Below are 17,672 nucleotides of genomic sequence, written 5' to 3' on the forward strand. Positions count from 1 at the left end.
ATGTCTCTCTCTCTCATGTCTCTCTCTCTCTCTCTCATGTCTCTCTCTCTCTCATGTCTCTCTCTCTCTCTCATGTCTCTCTCTCTCTCTCTCATGTGTCTCTCTCTCTCATGTGTCTCTCTCTCTCATGTGTCTCTCTCTCATGTGTCTCTCTCTCTCATGTGTCTCTCTCTCATGTGTCTCTCTCTCTCTCTCATGTGTCTCTCTCTCTCTCTCATGTGTCTCTCTCTCTCTCTCATGTGTCTCTCTCTCATGTGTCTCTCTCTCTCATGTGTCTCTCTCTCTCATGTGTCTCTCTCTCTCATGTGTCTCTCTCTCTCTCATGTGTCTCTCTCTCTCATGTGTCTCTCTCTCTCATGTGTCTCTCTCTCTCTCATGTGTCTCTCTCTCTCTCATGTGTCTCTCTCTCTCTCTCTCATGTGTCTCTCTCTCTCTCTCATGTGTCTCTCTCTCTCTCTCATGTGTCTCTCTTTCTCTCTCTTCTCTATGTTCCCATCCCATGTCTCTCTCTCCTCCATGTCCCCATCCCATGTCTCTCTCTCCTCCATGTCCCCATCCCATGTCTCTCTCTCCCCATGTCTCTCTCTCCCCATGCCTCACTCCCATGTCTCTCTCCCCATCCTATGTCTCTCTCTCCCCCATATCCCCACCCCATGTCTCTCTCTCCCATGTTTCTCTCCCCCCATGTCCCCATCCCATGTCTCTCTCCCCCTTGTCCCCATCCAATGTCTCACTCTCATGTCTCTTTATCTCTCCTCCATGTCCCCATCCCATGTCTCTCTTTCCCCCTTGCCTCTCTCCCATGTTTCTCTCCCCATCCCATGTCTCTCTGTCCCCCCATGTCCCCATCCCATGTCTCTCTCCCCATGACCCCATCCCATGTCTCTCTCCCCATGACCCCATCCCATGTCTCTCTCCCCATGACCCCATCCCATGTCTCTCTCCCCATGACCCCATCCCATGTCTCTCTCCCCATGACCCCATCCCATGTCTCTCTCCCCATGACCCCATCCCATGTCTCTCTCCCCATGACCCCATCCCATGTCTCTCTCCCCATGACCCCATCCCATGTCTCTCTCCCCATGTCCCCATCCCATGTCTCTCTCTCCCCATGTCTCTCTCTCCCCATGCCTCACTCCCATGTCTCTCTCCCCATCCTATGTCTCTCTCTCCCCCATATCCCCACCCCATGTCTCTCTCTCCCATGTCTCTCTCCCCCTTGTCCCCATCCAATGTCTCACTCTCATGTCTCTTTATCTCTCCTCCATGTCCCCATCCCATGTCTCTCTTTCCCCCTTGCCTCTCTCCCATGTTTCTCTCCCCATCCCATGTCTCTCTGTCCCCCCATGTCCCCATCCCATGTCTCTCTCCCCATGACCCCATCCCATGTCTCTCTCCCCATGACCCCATCCCATGTCTCTCTCCCCATGACCCCATCCCATGTCTCTCTCCCCATGACCCCATCCCATGTCTCTCTCCCCATGACCCCATCCCATGTCTCTCTCCCCATGACCCCATCCCATGTCTCTCTCCCCATGACCCCATCCCATGTCATTATACCAGCCCCATCTTATAACACTATATTCTTGTTCACAAAAGGGTAATCATACATTTTAAAAGTACATTTGAAGAGTGTATTATTATTTATAGATACAACTGATATATACCTCTTCCCAGGGCAATATATATCACCGGTATTTACATAACTGCGTGTGATGTACTGGGGTGTCTGGATACAATGGGGACTGCATATTGGGCTGTCTGAGTGAAATGGTTACAGTTTGTGTGTGATATATTTGGCTGTCTGTGTGTGATAGGAATAGTTAGTGTGTGATGGTATTCGGCTGTGTAGGGAGGAGGTAGTAGGGAGGAGTTGGACAACTATAGGCCAGTTTGCCTTACTTCAGTAGTGGGGAAAGTGATGGAAACCATGTTAAAGGATAGGATTGTTGAACATCTAAAAACACATGGATTTCAAGATCAGAGACAACATGGGTTTACTTCAGGGAGATCATGCCAAACTAATCTTATTGATTGTTTTGATTGGGTAACTAAAATTATAGATCAGGGTGGTGCAGTAGATATTGTTTACCTAGATTTCAGTAAGGCTTTTGACACTGTTGCACATAGAAGGCTTATCAATAAACTGCAATCTTTAAGTTTGGATTCCAATATTTTTGAATGGGTAAGGCAGTGGCTGAGTGTCAGGCAACAGAGGGTTGTAGTCAGTGGAGTATATTCGAAGCTTGGGCTTGTCACTAGTGGGGTACCTCAGGGATCTGTACTTAGACCCATTCTCTTTAATATTTTTATTAGTGATATTGCAGAAGGTCTTGATGGTAAGGTATGTCTTTTTGCTGATGATACTAAGATATGTAACAGGGTTGATGTTCCAGGAGGGATAAGCCAAATGCCAAATGATTTAGGTAAACTAGAAAAATGGTCAGAGTTGTGGCAACTGACATTTAATGTGGATAAGTGCAATATAATGCATCTTGGAAGTAAAAACCCAAGGGCAGAGTACAGAATATTTGATAGAGTCCTAACCTCAACATCTGAGGAAAGGGATTTAGGGGTGATTATTTCTGATGACTTAAATGTAGGCAGCAATGTAATAGAGCAGCAGGAAATGCTAGCAAAATGTTTGGTTGTATAGGGAGAGGTATTGGCAGTAGAAAGAGGGAAGTGCTCATGCCATTGTACAGAACACTGGTAAGACCTCACTTGGAGTATTGTACGCAGTACTGGAGACCATATCTTCAGAAGGATATTGATACCTTAGAGAGAGTTCAGAGAAGGGCTCCTAAACTGGTTCATGGATTGCAGGATAAAACTTACCAGGAAAGGTTAAAGGATCTTAACATGTATAGCTTGGAGGAAAGACTAGACGGGGGGATTTGATAGAAACATTTAAATACATAAAGGGAATCAACACAGTAAAGGAGGAGACCATATTTAAAAGAAGAAAAACTACCACAACATAGTCTTAAATTAGAGGGGCAAAGGTTTAAAAATAATATCAGGAAGTATTACTTTACTGAGAGGGTAGTGGATGCATGTAATAGCCTTCCAGCTGAAGTGGTAGAGGTTAATACAGTGAAGGAGTTTAAGCATGCGTGGGATAGACATAAGGCTATCTTAGATATAAGAGACTAATGAAAGTATTTTAGAAAATTGGGCAGACTAGATGGGCCGAATGGTTCTTATCTAAGATAGAAACTGTGTGTTAGCACTGAGCTGGCTCTGTGTGATGAGAATGTGTGTGATCATTTTGTGCTGTCAATGTGTGATGGTTTTGTGCTGGCTGTATAGGGTGCTACTGTGTTTATCTTGGCAATAACCTGATGAGTAGATAAAATAATGTAACTGGTTATCTGTGCTGCCTGTGACCTGAAGTTGGCGAATCCTAGAACAAAACAAACTAAAATTACGTGTTTCATTCTCATACAATATGTAATCTGGGGACATACATTTAATCTATCTAAAACCTTCACTTCAAGTTACTTACTGTCTCAGTAGTAATGCCACTGTCCAGAGTGTCCGCTCGCTCCCTCAGTCCCTCTGCAAACTGTAGTTTCAGCCAGTTAGGTAAGGTGTCACACCTTAGGTGTAGCCGCACTATCTGCTCCACTTACTCACTAGTCCCTCTGCAATCTCCAGGCAGGGTAAGGTGTTGCTGCACTCTCTCCGCTTCACTCGCTTCTATCGCTCTTCCTTCTAAGTCTCTTCCTTCCCTTCCATGTCTCTCCCCCACCTCCATCTCTCTGTTCCCCTTCCATCCATATCTCGCTCCACCCTTCATCCATATCTCGTTCCCTCCTTTATCCATGTCTCTCCCCTGTCAGGGTGGCGGTCCGGTGCAGGACCAGGACCCAGTATGCCTGATGTTCAGAGTAGGAGTCACAGTGTGGAGGTGGATTAGCAGGGCCTGGTGCAGGGTAACCGCACGCCCCCTGGTGTTGAGCACCAGCGTTTGTGCAGCCACATACCAAGACCTTGAATCAGCTTCAGCAGATACCAGGAACTAGGAGCTTGGAAATTAAGCAGACCTCCCAGGAGCTGAATAGAGAGGCTCTGCAGCAAGATTGTATCCAGTACTAGAAACAATGCAAGACTAGGGATAGACACCAAACATGAAAACAAGACAGAACTAATAGAACCCAGAACCAGAGAAGAATAGTAAGCTAAACCCAGAACATATACACAAGACATGAGGAAAACAGGAACATAACATGGGCATGACTGGACAGGACTGTACATGGACTGGGTATACAAACTAAAACAAGACAAGAGGAGAAATAACTAAGTACTACATATGGAAATCATGGGGATTTAGTCACACTATATGATCATACATTGCATAAGCCTGCCAACAACGCCAATGTACCCCATATCTCGCAGGTCCTACACTGCCTAATGTTTGCTAAAACAACCAAAGAATACATACATAGCACTTACCTGCAAGAAAGGGCAGAAGCCTTGAGGAGCTGCCTGCAGGAACTCTGAAACAAAGGGAATGATATAAAAAAACAAACGGGTGTGGCAACATAATACAAACATTTAAATGAATCGAAGAGACTGGGAAATCCAGGGACGGACTATAGGAATGGACCCAGAAATCCCAGCATAAAGAAAACCAGACATAGAATAGAAAACCAAAAAAAACAAGAAAAACTAAACAAGAATTGTAACAAGAGTACTGGATACCAGAAGCCATTGCCAGACATCTCCACAGAACAGAGCAGGACGTGACATCCCCAAATTCCATCTCTCTGTTCCTCTTCCATGTCCTTCCCCATTTCATTCATATCTCGCTCCCATGTCCTCCTCTCATCCATGTCTCCTTCCCATGTCCCTTGCCTCCTATCCATGTCCCCCTCCCATGTCTCCGTCCCATGTCCCTTACCTCCTATCCATGCCCCTCTCTCATGTCCCCCACCCATCCGTGTCTCTCTCCCCCTCATGTCCCCCACCCATCCTTGTCTCTGCCCCACCTCGTGTCCCCCACCCATTCGTGTCTCTCCCCCACCTCGTGTCCCCCACCCATCCGTGTCTCTACCCCACCCATCCATGTCTCTCCCCCACCCATCTGTGTCTCTCCCCCACCTCGTGTCTCCCACCCATCCGTGTCTCTCCCCGCCTCATGTCCCCCGCCTTGGGTCCTCCACCAATACGTGTCTCTCCCCCGCCTCGTTTCCCCCACCCATCCATGTCTCTCTCCCGCCCCATGTCCCCCACGGATCTCTGTCTCTCTCCAATGTCTCTCTCTCCCCCACGTCTGTCTCCAATGTCTCTCTCTCTCTCCCCCATGTCCCCATCCCATGTCTCTCTCCCCCCATGTCCCCATCCCATGTCTCTCTCCCCCCCATGTCCCCATCCCATGTCTCTCTCCCCCCCATGTCCCCATCCCATGTCTCTCTGCCCCCAAAGTCCCCATCCCATGTCTCTCTCCCCCATATCCTCATCCCATGTCTCTCTCCCCCATATCCCCATCCCATGTCTCTCTCCCCTATATCCCCATTCCTTGTCTCCCTCCCCCATGTCCCCATCCTTTGTCTCTCTCCCCCATGTCCCCATCCAATGTCTCTTTCTCTCTCCCATGTGTCTCTCTCTCAAAAATCACCTGTCACACTGACACTTGACTCTTGGCCCCCCTCCTCAGCCTACGCCTCTGGTGGGCGCTGGTTTCACCAACCCCACGGTACGCCCCTGAGAGTCATCATGGACCCCCTGCAACCTTCCACTGGACTTTCTTTGCATCACTTCCTTCTGGCTGAGGAGATCTCTGATCTCCACACCAGAAGTATGGCTGTGCTGCCGGGCCTCCTGACTGACCTCGGGCCCTCGGTCCATGACTGATCTGCCCCTGATCATCATTATTTGTTTTTCCTCTAAACAAAGTGCTATTTGTGTTTTAAATATCAGCATATACAATAGAACAATTATACATATTTAACTCTATATCTAAAGTATGATTGATAATTCCACATGTAGCAAATAAATCTCAGAAAAAATTCAAATTCCAAATTAGTACTCAACCATGAATATGAAAAAGTTCATAGTAAAGGGGTTAATGAAACAAAATGTGGTACTAAAAACATCAGCTCTGCAGTTACATTTTTAAAATAATGTATGTATATTATAGAAGAAAAAGCCAGTCAAATTTCCTATTTGTGGTTATACCTAATATGTTTCATTGTAAGCCTTTTCTTTGAATTGTTTAGTGATGAAATTGCAGGAAATCCCAAAAAAAGGAACAAACAAATGGGAGGGCCACTGGTGTTTCCACGGTGCATGACTATAAAGTGAGTTGGATGACCTAAAAAGTGAATGTAAGGGATTCAGATATTGAAACATCATCCTGTGTTTTCTGAGAAGAAGCATGCTTTCTAAGGTACTTTATGGATTTAAAATCATTAACTTAAATGTCTAATTTATTGTATATATTCCTTACTGTAAAGATCAGCAATCACCAATGCTGGACTGGGAATATATATCATAGAGCTGGTAAAAGAAATATATAAATATATATATTTTAGCAGCTCTATAATGTATTGCATGAGAAATTGAAAAGGCGGGGAAAAAAGTTAAAATATTTTTTTTTTATGTGAAGGTGTGCACTCATCTGAACAAATTATTTTTTCCCCACCAGCATATCTGTGCACTATATTTGCAAAATGCATTATAAAACTAGTTTATTCAATGAGAAGGAATACACATGTTTCTATTATAGAGATAGAGTTTGGAAACAAGGCAAGAAAGAATGAGACAGACAGGGTTGTTCACTAATACAATATACAATAGTCCTTTGCTTCCCAATTACAAAATGCACATATACCAGATTTTAACATGCAAGTACAAGCACAAGTCAAAGGTACCCATTTTATCATTTGCTGGTGCACAATGGCATACCCCAAACAAAATTAGACGAAAATCCCACCGTTATGCACTTCATCAAGAGAGAGTTTGTGTGTGTGTGGACACATAATCTATGCCTAACAAACTGAATGTGTTTTGTATCTATGCTAAATACTGTAGTCTTAATGCATGGGTGGGGGGAGGTGGCTCAACACAAATAATGTGCATTTTTGGAGATTATCTGTTCTAGTGTAGAGAGATAAATACCAGCAGTCTTGGTCATTGTTTTCTGTAGCACATTCAGTTTCCATAGCTTGATAATTGAATTGCAGAAAAGTTACAAAGGGTATAAAACTCAGTTCTGTCCAAGCTACTCCAGTGTCTGTGTGTTGGGTTGGACAGGAAGAGGAAAGGATCACTACCCATCTGCCCACTAACAGCCTTTCGCATGGAATATGCCTTGAATTATTGTCCCAGATGAAAGTATTTGAAACAAAACCCTTTACCTTAATCCTAAATTTAAAGGGACACTCTAAGCACCACAACCTTTACAACTTAGTTCTTGTCATTCGAACAGCCACTAGAGGGACTTCCTGGTGTGGGTTCCTGCAATATGTGCAGGACTGACGTTCAGTATTTCATTGCTCTGTAGAGAGATACTGAATGTATCCCATAGAAATGTCAATGTATCTTTATGAGGAAATGCTGACTGATGCACAGCCCTGCATTAATAGGTACATTAGATCTATGTATTTAATTGGGGTGTAATCTAAATAATGGAGGAAACTCTCTAATGTTAGGAATACATGTTTGTATTCCTAATGCTAAAATGTTCCTTCAACTCCACAATTAACCCAACTCTAACACTAATCCCAAGAATCATAAACACCCTGAATACCAAAAATATAACTCATCTCAAAATTGTAATCCTTTTAACTCTAAACCTATGTAATCTAACACTCACATTAACCCCTCTATAACGTTATACCCACCCATTCACCCTAAGCACTTCTAAAATTATTTTTACAGAGCTGCATACACTGATTATACTCACACATTGAAACATAATATGCTCATACCTTTATTCATTGAGTTGACAAATATGATCATATGCCTTTTAAAAAAATAAATACATTTTTAAATAAATGCATTAATCTCATGTTATCCGCCTTTTTTTTGGAGGGGGGGGGGAGGGGGAGAGGTACATATGGTACCTTGACATTCTTTGCCTACAGGCACCTGAAATGTGTTGTTATTCTTTATGTTTCCTTATTGACTTACATGTGAAGATGTGCTAAGGATATAGTGCCTGCTATTAATGTAGCATTTTCCTTTAATATATTTTTCAGACTGTAACTGCCAGTTTTGCTTCAGCGATCCATGGTTTGACCGGCAGCAATCTTACAGATGCTGTGATCCAGAGAAGCAAGCGTATGATCCTTGACACAATAGGAGTTGGATTAATTGGCACCACAACCGATGTTTTTCATAAAGTCTTACAATACAGCAAAGTAAGGTTCATTTGTACACTTGATTTCATTTCACTTGTGTAATTTTATTTCCTTTCCCTCGTATTACCTGTCAACTATGTTTAGCTACTACATTGTATATTTTAATAAAAACTGTCTGGTATCCAGGGACTACTGTTGCAGTGATATGCTCCTTTTCCTTCGAGCTTGCTAGAATCTCTTCTTCAGGACAGAGCCCCTAATTAAAAACCCTCTTAAAGATTCATCCCTTTTTAATAATTTGAATTAGTACAGGTGCTATTTTAGAGCAAACTGCTAAATATGAAACAATCACCTTTGAAAACAATGTTTTTTCAGCAATAGCACTTTAGACCTGAATAGTACAAATTTTTTCCTTGAAAAATTTCTCCCCAGTTTTTTTTAAAACCTCTTTTTACCCATTACTTTTTTTTGCCAAGGTGCATCTTAAATAGTCTAGACTGATGGTTCCCAAACCAGTCTTTATGGCCCACCAACAATTTAAGATTTATGTTTTATTCCAATAGGGATGCTGACAAAATCTGGAGTGTTGATGGATCTTGAGGTATGGTTTGAGAAACGTTGGTCTAGTCGAGACTATTTTTTAAACTATAAATTATGGAAAATCTGTGATGAGAGATATAAAATATGTTATCTGATACTACCATATGGACTTTAAAAAAAAAAATATATATATATATTTGCACTACTTATGATCCAACATCCACTCTATACCCTAAGTGTAGACGTGTAGAAAGACCCACACTTCTCCTTGATGAAGAGACCTAGCTGTACCTCTCTAACCATTAGTAAGTTTAGAAAGGTGATTGGAAAACCTGGACATCCTTTTTTCAGAACCCACTTTTCCAGTGAGACTGCTTGCATTCTAAAAACTGAACTAATAGTTAAGTAAAGGGAATTATTCAGATATGTTTGAAACAGCCTTAGGTAACCTTACACAACCCCAAGCTAGAGTTACCCTTACTTTATGGCCAGGCAAGCTGTTAATTGTTATGTTTATTTCTTTGTCCTCCTATAACAATTTTGTATTCATCATCTCTTGGTCAGAGTCAAATAACATTCACTCCATGCAATACATTGGTTACTAACATTTCTCCAATTGTACCCTTATGTATGGTTTATACTTTTGCCCAGCCAGCAAAAAATTAGGTTTATGTGTTTTTGTGACTATCTAATTAAAGAAAGAAGAAGAAAAAAAAAAAAGTCTAGACTTTAATGGGAAACTTCAGGGACCATAAACTCTGCAACTAATTAAAGTGGTTATGGTGCTAGAAAGCTATCTGTGAAAACTCAACTTGAAATTCCCACATTCTTTTCTCTAAAATCTGCAGAGCCCAATTCTGTCTTTCAGCTGTCCAAGTACAGATTGAACTAACACCATACAATGTGTTCTGTTACCTTCATCTGCAGGCGGTGTGGCTATGAACATTTCGGCTCACCTGGTACATTTATTTATTATAATTTATGCGGACACAACACATTTATTATAATTTATGCTGACACAACACTTTGTTCACACTCATAGCAAAACACCTACTATTAATGGAGGCTGACTTGCACAGCATGATCAGACTGCACATAGGAGGAGGGAATGGGACCTTGTGTTATAGCCCGTGTCTTATCCCTGAACTGGAATCACAGACCTGGTTTATGATACATTATGTATTCATTGCCCAATGAAATGTAATTGTTCAAGTTAACGTGCAATGACAGGGTTACTTTAAGCTTGCCGAGACAGCCAGCATTGGGTTGTATTTATTCCAGCTCCATAAAAAATCTAAATAAAAAATATGAGTGAACTGTGAGATAGAGAGGAAAAAGGAGAGACATATGTGACATTCACAACCACAAATGCTAAAACAATTTTCACTAGATGAATTGGTCAGAAACACTTGTTGCAACACCATTTCTAGTATACATATATCTATATATATATTGCGTTATCCCAGTCTGTGTTTTATGTCTATATAAAGGAATTTGGATTCTATTGTGTATTTCTGGCTGGTGAATTTTGTTTAGGGTAATCCTGAAATATTGCCTTTTAACTGAAGAGGATTTCACTACATTGTGGACACAGAACTCACAAAAGCCTCCAGGTCCAGTTAAGTCCCATAAATGGCTCAAGGCTACTAAATGTTTGTTTGACTACGTGTATCTTTACCTAACACGCCATTCTATAAATATATATTTGCTCCTGATTATTTGAATTTACATAGTAACTCTTGGACCATATAAGGAGTAGTTAAATTTAAAGTTCAAATTTTTTTTTTGTACTTTATAAGTTCACTTTAAATATATTTATGCAGACTTTTTTTACACGAAGAACTGTTGAAAAGAAAAGTTGCAACATTCTGTTTTATTCCAGCCATTAAAAGCTGTTTTATTGTTAATTGTAATTCCCATTGATTGTATGATGGTGCAGTGGTTATCCGTTCTATATTCTGCTATTATTGTGGTTCAGGCTAGGAACATAACCTTTCTTCTCTTTCAGCATTAAATCACTATGTATTTTATTGATTTCAGATGTACACCACAGATAGCTCGAGCACAGTTTGGGGCCAGCCACATCTCCAATTTCCTCCTGTCTACGCCTCCTTTGTCAATGGAGTTGCAGTAAGAACATTTTAGAATTCCAATTGGTGTAATTATTGTGATCAATTTTATATAGCGACTGACTGTTCTGTCCAAGAAGGTATTATATGTAATTCTATGCAAGCTTAGTTTTCAGATTGTTTTTGGACTCTGCTTTGAACAGGTAAAGATTTTTGTTAACCAGGATAGAATGTTCGATATTAGTGCTATTAAAAAATGTTTATTACAGTCAAATCTCAAAAGGTAAAGACAAATTACAGTTAAAACAAAATTGACAGAACATTTTGCTACATTTAAGTGAGTGCTAGTCATTTTGTGACTTGGAGTAATCGTTGAAATTGCAATAGCTTATTTTACAGTAATTCACTGACGTTGACTTTGTAGACTTTTATACACGGACTTGATTTTTAAATGCTGACGTAAAGAATGTTGCTAACATTATTGTGCCACATTTTCAGTGTATGTCACAACATCTCTTAGTACGTTGCTTTACTTGGTGCAGTAATAACATGGATACAGCAGTTAACCAGAACTGCTCTCAAAATGTTTTTAGCTGAAATTATGATTATTCTTTGTTAAGACTAATGTTAGGATTATTGGGTTTGGAATGCTTATTGTTAGGTGTTTTTTTTAAGAGTTTGGGGAGACATAGAGTTAGAGGCTTATACCTTTTAGAGGGACTTGTGGTTTGGTTAGGGAAATTTAGGGTTAAGGGTACCAGACAAAAATTTATACAGGGTAAATGCATTCAATATAATGTAACTGTGACTCCCATCATTATCTAGGTTTTGCCTAGCGTTCATAAAATCTTGAAAGCACATAATAACTTAATCTTAAATCCAGCTTTACCCTAAACATCCCGTAACTCTAAGCCCTCCAATTTTAGCTGTGCCATTAGAGCAGTTATGTCATGCATCCCCCAACATTTTTTTTTTTTTTTATAACTACAATTTTTAAGATATTCTCACACTGACTGTGTTGGAAATTAACTGAAATCCCAATTCAGTCAAAAGATATCATAAGACAAAGTAGGGAATTATTTGTCCTATGTATTTTTCCTTGACAAAGCTTAACAAAAAAGAAGAGCTTTGTCAGATCCTTAGCTGTCAATATTGATACTTTTCTATGGAGACTCCTGGATTCTCCATAGACAAGAGATGTCAATGGATGATGCATAGTATACTGAGGGAGGGACACTGTACATATGCATTTCTGATAGTGGCACATGTACACCACTGGAATATGTGCGGTGCACTATGTGGAGATGCTGTGCATGCGTACTAAGTAAAGTGTAAGTAAACAAATACAAGGGAAGGGGTGACGACTACAAATAAAGCCTTTTATACAGAGGCATCATTTAAAACACATCTGTTAGAATGTACTGTATAATTTGCTTATTAATTATTTTAATTTTACTCCCCAAGATTCATTCAATGGATTTTGATGACACCTGGCATCCTGCAACACACCCATCTGGAGCTGTTCTGCCACCATTGATTGCCATTTCAGAAACTGTTCTTAAGCATCAGAAACCTTCCGGGCTTGATCTTCTGTTGGCTTTCAATGTAGGCATTGAGGTCCAGGGCAGACTCATGCGATTCTCTCACGAAGCCAGCAATATTCCAAAGAGGTATGAACCATCAGACAGAAACTGAATGGAAGGCAAAACCTTTTAAGGAACACTCAGAATTCCTTCACTTCAGCTTGCTAAAGGGCTTTAGATATTAAAGACACTCTCCAAACATCTAAGATTCTTAAGCTTGCTGAAATGCTTTATTTATGAAGAATGTGCCCTCGTTTTCATTTTACAAATATTGCAGATTTTTTTTTTTAATTCTTTATTTAATTGTGCGTTTAGAGTACAAGTAAGTGAGCAATGCCCCAACAGCATTTGCTAACATAGCAGTCAACAATATTAAACAGTAATTGGCATTCATAGAAAAACATAGCACATTTTATATTTTTAGGACATTATACTATCCAACGTTAGATGGTCTCAAGTGTGAAGCCCCTTACGGGTATGGTAAGAATGGGGGGTCAGCGTAATGTTACCTATGATGGTGTTATACCTCCTTCTTCTCGACTACGTGTTTGGCAGTGTAATGTTGGTTCCCAGAGGGAGGGGGGGGGGGGTTAATAGTGTTTTGTGAGCGGTGGTGGTTACTCGGGCGTGCGGTAAGCAGGCCGTCATTTAACAAGTGTCAGTGCGTCCTCTCTGTATGTGTGTTAGTTTCTCACTTGTGGTACCGTTTGATCGATTACCTAGAAGGCTATCAGGCTTTGCTTTTGTAGTACCAGGTGCACATTATTAAAGGAAGTGAAAAGTAAAATAAGGGAGAAAACACAGCAAAACGTAAATAGAGGAGAACAGTAATACAGATAAAACGAAAACATTCTCTAACTGTGGTTGTATCTTTGTTTTTTGTATTGGTGGAACATACAAGTCTCTATGAGTCTCTCAGGTGAGTGAGCCATTTGGTGAGGCACCTCGTTGCCCTCTCGGGGTGAATTCCCGAATGGTGGCCGGGTTCAGCTGGGACAGTCCTGTTCCTCTCGCCGGTGGGGCCTGCAAAATGCCCGTTGATAGTAGGTGTGCTTCCAGCTCCTTATATCCCTGTGCTCTATGGGTAGTCCCGTTTTGTGTGAACATCACGACTCGTGGTGTGCCCCATCTATAGGGGATATCTTGGGCTCGCAGGTGTTGCAGGAGAGGCTGCAGCGATTTCCTCCAGGTAAGTGTGCTCTTGGTGAGGTCTGGGAAAACTGTAATGGCGGCGCCCTCGAATTGAAAGGGCGTTTTGCCCCGCAGAGCCGTTTGTAGTGCGGCCTTGTCTGATAGTGTTTGGAGTCTGAGGATGAGGTCGGCCGTCGCTGTCACCGGTGCTCTGGCCGGTTTAGGTAACCGGAACATGCCATCCAACTTCAGGGACTTAGCTTGCTTTGGTGGGAGCAGGCCTCCGATGAAGCGTCGCATAAAATGGGGTAAGTCAGCGGTGTCGACCGAGTCTGGAATCCCCCTGACTTTCAGATTATACCGCCGCCTCTGGTCTTCCATAGCGTCTAGCCTGTCTGAAGTAGCTAGTTGCCGCTGTGCCAAGTCTGCCACTTGCTTTTCCACCTCTGATATCCTGGTGTCTTGGGTAGTGGAGTGGACCTCCAGCTGGGAGATTTTAGATGTGGCTCCTGCAATGGCCTCTTTATATCCAGCCATATCAGTTGCTAGGTCTTTGCGGAGATCCGCTAACATTTTTTTAAGTTGGTCTGCGGTGACTGGGTCCCCGGTCCTCTGTGGGGTCGTTTTGCGGTCTGACACGGCCCCGTAAGGTGGTCCCTCCAGGAGGTCCGGTGTGAAGTCCTCCGAGGAGTAGGAGGTGAGGTCGTCGGCCGGCGCCATGTTGGACCACGCGGCCTGCTGCGAATTCCGCAGCATTTCTCCAATGTCTCTCCCTTGGGAGGTTCTGTCCGCTTTAGCTTTCTTGGTTTTGCGGCCCATAATTTGTCGGCCGGTTGTAGGCAAGTTTTGAGGGGTCTTTGGGCTTCGGGTTCCACCATAAAAGCCGTGGTAAGGTAAGTTAGAGCAGGAGCTCTGAAAGTTGCGACCGCTCCGTTGCCTTGCTGGCTCCGCCCCCCCAATATTGCAGATTTTAATAGAATTTGCCACTTTTATAAAGTAATCTTGTTACACCCTCTTGGCCATCAACCAGACACCGGTCCTGTTATTTCCTGGTTTGGTTAACTCAGTGGAGCTAAACGCAAGAAGCTGCAATTGTCCAGAAAACCTGCCTTGCAAATACTTCTCTTTGAGCTGCATTGGAAATCTGTGATTGGACAGACACAGACAGTCTGGGATAGAACAAAAAGGAAGGCTTGCAAAGGCAGCAGACAAGAGATCTACAGCTTTTGCAAGCTTTTTTTTTTTTTAGATATAACCTCAATGATAAAATGCATAATCTGTGCCTGCTTTCTCTGTGGATCTTTTTTTCTTTTTTTAAATGGATTTATATCTACTTATTAGTGATTTTGTGAGTTTCTCCCGAAAGCAGCAGTTTTTTTAAAGTGACAAAGTTCCACACTCAGTCAAACGGGTGGGAGGATGCTCTTTCTGATTGCTTTGTGAACAAAGCGAGAGCCTATGCTTCTCATAGAGAAGCAATGGATGTAATGCTTTTCTCTGAGAAATGTTGCAGACACAGTGCAGCAATTACCAAGAGATGCTTTGGTGTGGCAGAAGAATATCAGTACTCATAATCTCCTAGCAGGCAGAGCAGAACTGAGGCAAGAGACCATCTCGCCACTGGATTACATCTAAATGAATCCTTTATTTCCAGGAAAGGGGGGAGGGGACGAACCCAGGAGACTTCCTAACACTCCATCTTATAAATAAATACATTTTGTAAAAAATATCTGTATCACACTAATTTAAATCAGATCATAATCACTATTGGTTGTTATTGTTAACATATAAGCCTTTATCCTCATGATACAGCCTTCAAACTATAACAAGAAACAAGCTTCCAATAGTGTAGTATTTTCTTATTCAATGCTGTACTTTACCACACCACCAATGTGCACAACATTCACCTATTTTAGGGACATTCACCACTGTCCCATGTATATTGCACTCAATGATCTCAAATTCCGCTTAGTTCACTCAGAGCTCTGCTTCTACAACTCCTAACATTTATTTTGATTCTTCAAATGCTCTTTCTTGCTGCGTGATTTGCTGCAAGAAGAGGAAACTCCAATTGTGCAGTATGTACAAACACTGTACAAACATACCTCTACTTCACCAAGTGTAAATGCACAGACTCTCACTTCTGCTCAAGTGGATCAAAAAGACTGTAATATTGGACTTTATATAAAATACTTTTTATGTGCACTTATTCATATTGATTTAAAATATATGTATTTATTTTTAACCCTTGGGTGCTCTTCTAGACATTATTTTCTCTTGCAAGAAAAAAATAAATCTTTATGATTAATACGTCACATTTATGTAAACTGCACCATTCTTCATGTTCCTTTCTTACATTAAAAATCACTTTCTATATATAATAATTACAGTGTCCGGCAGTGCATTAAGCCATTGGCAGGTCATGCCTCTCCATATCAAAATAGCACTCAGGAAAATTTATTGGAGAAAAAAACAAATAACAGAAAAAAATATATATGTACAAGATCACGAAACATATGAAAGGGGAAAAGTGGATGCAATGTTTTATTTTAAAAACTAGTAAATCTGATGGCACCCAATAAATTCCACTCATCATATTTGCAATTAACCACCCAAAAACATTGCATTGGGACACATTTTTGCCCCTTCCCACAAGTACTGGGTGTGTTCGTTTTAGTACAAAATATTTTTTCCTGTGATTACCTTTATTGACATATTCTTTCTCTCTCTCTCTCTCTCAATGGCATTGCTCATTTTTAAAATATGGAATAAATATATTTAAAAGTAAGTTAGGTGTCCTATACAATTAGATGTATCATAAACAGGAAAAAAATATTGAGTTCTTATTGGATCTTTTATTTGTTTTGTAGATTTCACCCACCTGCAGTGGTTGGTACTATGGGAAGCGCAGCAGCTACATCTAAACTTCTATGTCTAGATCCTTCTCAGTGTAGAGAAGCTTTGGCAATTGCTGCTTCGTACTCTGGCGCTCCACTGGCTAATGCAGCCACACAAACCAAACCACTACATATCGGTAATGCCAGCAGGAATGGCTTGGAGGCTGCCTATTTGTCCTTTTTAGGAATTAAAGGAAACAAGCAGATTCTTGACTTGGAATCTGGCTTTGGGGCTTTCTATAATGACTATGACCCACAACCTCTACCAGAACTGCATAACTATACATGGCTATTGGAAAAACAGGATGTGGCCTTCAAACGTTTTCCTGCTCATCTTGGAATGCACTGGATTGCAGATGCAGCACTTGCTGTCCGGAAACACATTGTTGAAAATGGTGACTTGCTACCAGTTAACAGAATAGACAAAATTATACTAAGAGTTCCATGTGCCAAGTATGTGAACCGCCCCTTTCCAGTTTCCGAACACGAAGCTCGTCATTCCTTCCAGTTTAATGCATGCACAGCTCTTCTTGATGGGGCAGTTTCTGTAGACTCCTTTAATGACCACAATATTTCAAGGTCAGATCTCAAGGAGCTTCAAGGAAAAATTCAGTTAGAACATCCATCTGACAACAAACCCAATTTTGAGAGCATGTACTGCGAAGTTAGTGTAACTCTAAAGAATGGAGCAACTTTTACAGAGAGATGCGACACATTCTATGGTCATTGGAGAAAACCTTTAAGCAAAGAAGACCTTGTGAAAAAATTTACGGCAAATGCTTCCACGGTTCTCTTGAGAGATGGGGTTGAAGGTATCGTGGAGAATGTAAACAAACTGGAAGACCTAACTGACTGCTCTGTGTTAACTGCATTTCTTAAAATGAGAAATCAAAATAAGAAGTACAATGAAATAATTTCATCATAATATAACCTGTTCCTACACATGCAGAAACTCTTCACAACAGACATTGCTGCAGTGAAAAATGAGATGCAACTGGTGACCAGGCTCCACACCTCAGAGGCCGGCATAACCTCACTGAAACAGGACATGGACAACCTGGGAGACACCGTCCACCACCTCAGCTCCTCTTACTCACATCTGTCGAGCAGAATGGAGCAATTAGAGGACAGAAGTAGGAGCAA

The 17,672-nt window shown here is 41.5% G+C and overlaps 1 protein-coding gene across 1 annotated transcript; it reads left to right on the forward strand.

Annotated features, from left to right (window-relative positions):
• The first annotated feature begins 6,339 nt into the window (after positions 1-6,339).
• On the forward strand, positions 6,340-17,454 carry ACOD1 (aconitate decarboxylase 1). Its single transcript, XM_063431949.1, has 5 exons — positions 6,340-6,394; positions 8,208-8,369; positions 10,890-10,979; positions 12,383-12,588; positions 16,503-17,454. Exons 1-5 carry the CDS (start codon positions 6,383-6,385, stop codon positions 17,452-17,454), a joined length of 1,422 nt encoding a protein of 473 aa, XP_063288019.1. The 5' UTR covers positions 6,340-6,382.
• The last annotated feature ends 218 nt before the right edge of the window (positions 17,455-17,672 follow it).

This window comes from Pelobates fuscus, chromosome 1, assembly GCF_036172605.1.
Source record: "Pelobates fuscus isolate aPelFus1 chromosome 1, aPelFus1.pri, whole genome shotgun sequence".
Taxonomy (NCBI): Eukaryota; Metazoa; Chordata; class Amphibia; order Anura; family Pelobatidae; genus Pelobates; species Pelobates fuscus.